Source organism: Ipomoea triloba, chromosome 4, assembly GCF_003576645.1.
Source record: "Ipomoea triloba cultivar NCNSP0323 chromosome 4, ASM357664v1".
In the NCBI taxonomy this organism is placed as follows: Eukaryota; Viridiplantae; Streptophyta; class Magnoliopsida; order Solanales; family Convolvulaceae; genus Ipomoea; species Ipomoea triloba.
This window is the reverse complement of record NC_044919.1, coordinates 10,990,669-10,996,668: the sequence shown is the minus strand read 5'-3', so window position 1 is coordinate 10,996,668 and position 6,000 is coordinate 10,990,669. Positions and strand designations below refer to the sequence as shown.

General features: G+C 36.9%; 1 protein-coding gene across 1 annotated transcript; it reads right to left on the bottom strand.

Annotated features, from left to right (window-relative positions):
- Nucleotides 1-381: 381 nt before the first annotated feature.
- On the bottom strand, nucleotides 382-5,860 carry LOC116016819 (selenium-binding protein 2-like). Its single transcript, XM_031257242.1, has 6 exons — nucleotides 5,607-5,860; nucleotides 2,567-2,762; nucleotides 1,772-2,231; nucleotides 1,561-1,668; nucleotides 1,081-1,353; nucleotides 382-917 (listed from the first exon to the last, which is right to left on the bottom strand). The coding sequence occupies exons 1-6, from the start codon at nucleotides 5,731-5,733 to the stop codon at nucleotides 636-638; spliced, it is 1,446 nt and encodes a 481-aa protein (XP_031113102.1). The 5' UTR covers nucleotides 5,734-5,860; the 3' UTR covers nucleotides 382-635.
- Nucleotides 5,861-6,000: the final 140 nt, after the last annotated feature.

The following is a 6,000-nucleotide window of genomic DNA, read 5'->3' as shown; positions in this document are numbered from 1 at the left end:
CATTTTAATATTTATTAAATTACGATTTAGGATTATGAACATAGTACTGAACATTGTTGAAAAAATAGCTAGACGCTCCTCGAGGGCCTAGCACCTAGGATGCGATTAATCAGCGCATAGGCGCCCGTAGTACAATGTAACAGAGTCAGTAGTACTAAAAAAAAAACGATATCATTTTGAGTAAATAACCCATTTAAAAAAAAAGGACAATAGCTAATTGACTGACTAGGCGACCTAGTTGGTGCCTAGAAGCCTAGGCGCCTAAGCAGCCAGCCGGCGCCTAGTCGAGATTTTTGCAACACTGGTACAAAATAATATTATTAAACATGATACATTAGTTGACACTTAATATAAAACGACTTCGTTTTAAACTATAACCCAGAATATAATTTGCCAAGGCTTTTATTATGTGATTCTAAAGAGTAACCCTCCATTGGCTATTAGGAAGTGAAAAACAGATGTAAGGGAGAGGTCCTCATAATTTATTTGAAATTATTAGAGAAATTATGAGACAGAGATCGAGTGTGTTTGATCAAACATGCATGCATATCCCTGGGTTATTTAACATGCATGAAATGCTAATATCTCATGGCTACTGGCTACAAGGCTTTATTGATTGGTACATGGTAGCTTGCTTAAATCCAGATATCAGAAGTGCAGTCACCACCAGGATACCTCATCTCATGAGCCAAGGCTGGACCATCAGGCTCAGCTCCGAAGTCGACGAAGAAGTTAGGGTTAATGGAGAGCCCACCTTTGTGTGTGTCCACATCTATCTGTATAATGTGGGAGCCTTTCTCCACCAGATCTGGATAGAACTGCTTGTCCCAGGTGCTGTACAGCGAGTTTGTCGCGTATAGCCTCTTCCCGTCTAGGCTCAGCTGTATCATCTGCGGTCCTCCTCTCAGCTTCTTTCCCTGCAAATCGCGATCAGATGAAATGTTAGGCTCTCCACTGGTGTACAAGAATCAGATTGTTTTGGACGAGGTTGGTTTAGCGTAGTGATAAGCGTTTAATCTTAACAGATTGGAATGGAACCAAGTTTGATGCATTGTAATAGAATAAATGGTCTGCAAATACCTGGATATCTGGGACATCCACCTGGTATGTTGTACCATCTTCAGCCTCTGCAACTACAGAGCTTCCTTTTCGGATCAATCCACCAACCCAGACTTGCCCTGCCAGCTTCGGGTTTGCTCGATCCTCGATGTTATACTGTCTAATATCACCGTGCAGCCAATTGGCGAAGTAGAGGAAGCGATCATCCAACGAGATCAGGAAATCAGTAATGAGCCCGGGCATTTCAGGAAGAATCCAATTCTGCACTTTCAGTGGTTTCACTGACGCTGCTACCTGCAGTACTTAGCTATTCAGCTGCCAAACCGTTAAGCATATACGGAGTAATATATAAATCCAACTATCAGCTTAGGTTTTTAGTTGAGATGGAACACATGCTTCAATTTGATATCAGTACATAAGGTTTAAATCTCTGCACCACCCGATAAAAAAGAGACTATGGTGCACGTGTGCATTTCATGATTGCCAAACACACAACATTACCTCATGGCCCCACGAGTCATCTGGTTTCTTGAAAAAACGAACCATGTTGCTGGTCAAGGCACACCCCACGAACCCGGTTGCTTCAGATGGATCATGCAGGAATCTTATCTGCAACGGGTTCGAGACAAGTGAAATACGAAAAATGGAGAATTGAAGTAAACGCAACTTAGTGTTTATGGAAAGGGAGGAGCGAAAGAGTGAGCCTCCTTACCTCCAAGGGTAGAAGCCCGGTATTTCCAAGATCCAGCGTCTGTTTCAACTCGCCATCAGGCCAGCTATAGACATGCAAATGGCGACCGTACAGCCCATCAGAAACATGCTGAGGATTGAAGCCTTTCGTGAAGGCGGTGGGAGCTCCCCAAGAAGAGCTGATCATCGTCTTGTGTCGAGGCTGGTACCAAAAATCGTACCCATACTGTGGACTGTGCCCCGGCTTTTCCCACCGCCCCTTCACATTGAAATCAGAATCAAGAAGAAGAAACCCATTCCCCTCCGCATTCCCATCTTTATCACCAAGGCACGACAGCATTATGTCGCCTGAAGCAAGGCAATGAGCTGTGTGTGGAAACGCCAATCCAGTCTTGCTTATAATATCATCAGGTTCAACAACTTTATACAAACTGGGAGCTTTCGGATCCTTTATTGTGTCAATCGCATATACCCGCCCTGATCTGAAACAGTAAAAATTCATCTAATGTAACCAAATCAACAGACTAAATAAACTGTTGATTCGTTGTGCTTCAATAGGTTGAGAAGGTAGCTATGAACAGATACACAGATACTACATTGTAACAGAGCCAGTAGTACTAAAAAAAAACAGACTAAATAAACTTAAACTTCTGAGCATTTAGTAGTACCGATATGGCATAGATGCACAAATTTGAACCCGAAACAATTATAGTACCTCACGCACCTCTTGTAAGACATGGCAATGGCGAAATACACTAATCTGAAGACTGCAAGGCAGACCCAAAGGCGGGAAATGTATATAGATCGAGCTACTTACATTAGTGAAGGCAGGACGAGATATCTTCGAGTAGCAGATGGATCGCCATGGCAAGAACTGCAGGAATTCCAGCCAGAATGGTGTAGTTCATCGCCTATGTAAGGCATTGGTAGCCTGTGGATTATTTTGGAAAATGTTGGTGAATTAGGATCAACATCAACAGTAGCCAGGTAATCAGGCTTCTCTGTTCCTGTTCCTGCATGGATGAACCAGCACAAATTTTTATCACTGAAATATTGAAACTGTAAATAGAACTGTCAGCTCCTACATCTATATAGCTTTTCTATTCCTCTAGAAAATGGTTTACAAGGTAGATGGTTCAACTATTTCCAACGTTATCACTCAAAATTGTTCAACTCAACTATCTAATTCTTGCTAATGGTAAATTTCGAATTCCTTGACTTGACAAGTGAGTTGTTACAGACTCCTTAGCGAAATTTGACTTCCATGACTATTGTCCAACTGTTTTAATCGACCCAAACTTGGGGTCTAGCCTTGTAGGGCTTAGCTCAATGATTCAAGGGTCACCTTGAAAGTCTTGCTCCAGTAGCAAGGTGGAGGTTTGATTCCTACTGAAGACATGGTCACTGAGAGACCAAAGCTCAAAAGATTGATCAAATGTAATGAAGACTCCTTATGCACAAACTCCCACAAAGTGCACAGGTAGAGGTGAGCACGGTGTGGCGATTTTAGTCCTTGAAGGACCAAATCAACCACTTTATTAAGTCACAAATTGGTAGTAGAAATAGTCCCCAAAAGACTAAAGTCACTACTTTGTGCATAATTTGGGAATTAAAGATGGTCATGCATATAACTAATAAAAAAATTGAAATTATAAACCATTTGAGTAAACTTAGGTCATTAAACTAAATATGTAAAATAAGGTAAAAATAGCATTTGCTGGCCACAATAAGTAAGACTCCATGTCAGAAATCAAATCCTTAAATACAAAAAGGAATCTTAAAAAAGAATGCACGCATTTTGCTATAATAATTTTTTGACAACAAATCGCATCAAATCTGCTCTTCATTGGATTTGTTTTGAGAGAAGTACTAATAAATTAAGATTATTTAATTGGACAATACACCATGCCACAAATATCGTATTCCAAATTTCATTTCAAATATAAAATCTCGTGAGAAATGTGTTGACTACTGGACTAATGTGTAATTAGAGATGGAATATTCTAGAACACCATAGGTAATCGTTTTTTAATTTTTATAAGTGTTTTTAAGGTTTTTTTTTTTTAGGGTTTAGGGTTTAGGTGGAGACGTGGAGTCTCGAAATATGAGATTTTAGGGTCCGTCCCCGGAAAAGGATGATTTAATAATAATAATAATAATAATAATAATAATAATAATAAAATCATTTTTTCACAAATATTTCATTTTTTCTAGTATTTGGTAGAAAGTAAAAGAATTGTAATTTTTTTTCATTTGTGTTTGTTTACTAATGCGTTAAAAAAGGGAAAATTATACTATAGACTTGGGTTCAACTTGAAGTTAACATATTATGTGCATGTAATTAACATAATATGTGTAAATTATATTGTGGATCATGAATAAATGTACATTTTTAATATATTAAATGTACATTATGTATACTGAAAGTTCATTATTTGATAGTATTGCCTATCAAATAATGTACCTTATAAAAATGAATTTTTAATTGATTAAAAATGTACTTTTTAATATAATAAGAATGTACCTTATATTAGTGGTTCACTTTATAAGGTGAACCATAATAATGGTATAATAATTGCATATTATGTGTCTATAGTTAACTTACACATAATATATTAATTAATGTAGAAACCATTTTTGGTATAGGCTCACATTACAAAAGTGGACCTGGGTCATAGTATAATAATTGTTAAAACCAGGCATCCGGTGACAATGTGACATACAATGTTTGTTTTTATCTAATTAAATTATTAAGAATAGTGACGATAGATTCAATATTTATCCAATCAAATTATAAAGATTCCTTGGCCCAATGAGAAAATTCATGGTACTAAAAGATAATAAGGTAAGATAAAAAAGAAAATTTTGATTATGCTTCTCACAAATATGTCAATGATCAATGTTGTGATGTGAATGTTGGCCTTTAATTTTCAAAATGTGAAAACGAAGAAGAAAAAATGGAGAAAAAAACGTAGTTTTGAACAAAGAAAAACAGATAACCACATTTGCACCACTACTATTCATGAGAATGACAATATATGCTACGTATTAAAAATTGAATGGTGACAATTATAACACAAATAATTTAGAAAATTTATGTGAAATTGATAATTGGCATATTTTTGAATGACATAAATTAGAATTTTTTCTAAGATAAATTATCAACCTAAGCTGAAAATATGTTGCCTATCTTCTTTTGATCTTATCCAAGTAGACCAAGACTCATGATGACAAACGTGCCGTATGACAATACACTACTATTTTAACACTAAAATTTATAACCATTCAATTATTGATCATAAAAAAAAATTTAAATGTAAAATAAAATAAAATAAAATAAAAAAGAAAAACTAATGCTAGAATTCAAGATTTATTACACCCTGGCAAAATTGAGAATTGAAGTGTCATTTTAAATGAAATACGAATTTTTTTTATTTAATTCGTATTTTTGTAGTATCGAATATCTCGTAATCAACTCGCATAAATTTCATAATTTTAAAATAGGAGCTTTTTTTTTGAAAGGTTAAATAGGAGCTTTAATCCTCTTCAAAGAAAAAAAAAAAAAAAAAAACTTTAATCTTAATTTTCAATTCCTTGGATGCATCGAAAGAAAAAATAATAATAATAATAACATTCTTTTTCCAGGCACCGAGAAAATTAATTAATTATTTTGTAACATAAAAGTGATAAAACCCGATAATGATAACAACCTAAAATTCGCTGTTTTTTGGGATATCCGAGTCCGACGGGGAAAGGGAGACGATGATATTCGTGAATCGGAATCGGAATTTCACGAGATTTCCGAACCGGAATCGGCGATTCCGAAACCACGAAAGGGGGGGGAAAAAGAAGGATACCTGAATAGACGCACGTGACATAAATGAGGGACTCCCTAGGACCTTTCATGGCTTCCTTGGGGCTAGCATAGCCGGGCCCAGTCTTGCAGCACCTGGGTTGCTCCGCTGCCGCCGCCGCCGTCGCCATCTCACTTCTCCGGCCAGGAAAACGAGAGTCCAAGGCTATGAGTGATGTGTTATCAGGAGGCCCCTGAGGTTTTTTTTTATTCGTAAAATGAGATTCCCCCGGCGAGCTGCTTCTTATAATCTTATAATACGACGACAATGATTATATTAACGGACATATATAGGTGCAGGGCAAGATTGTCAAGTGCCACAAGTGTCACATGTTTTGTCGGTATGTGGACGCTCTTGTATTCTGTGTGAGGGTTGCATGAGTTTTGTGTCCAGAGGG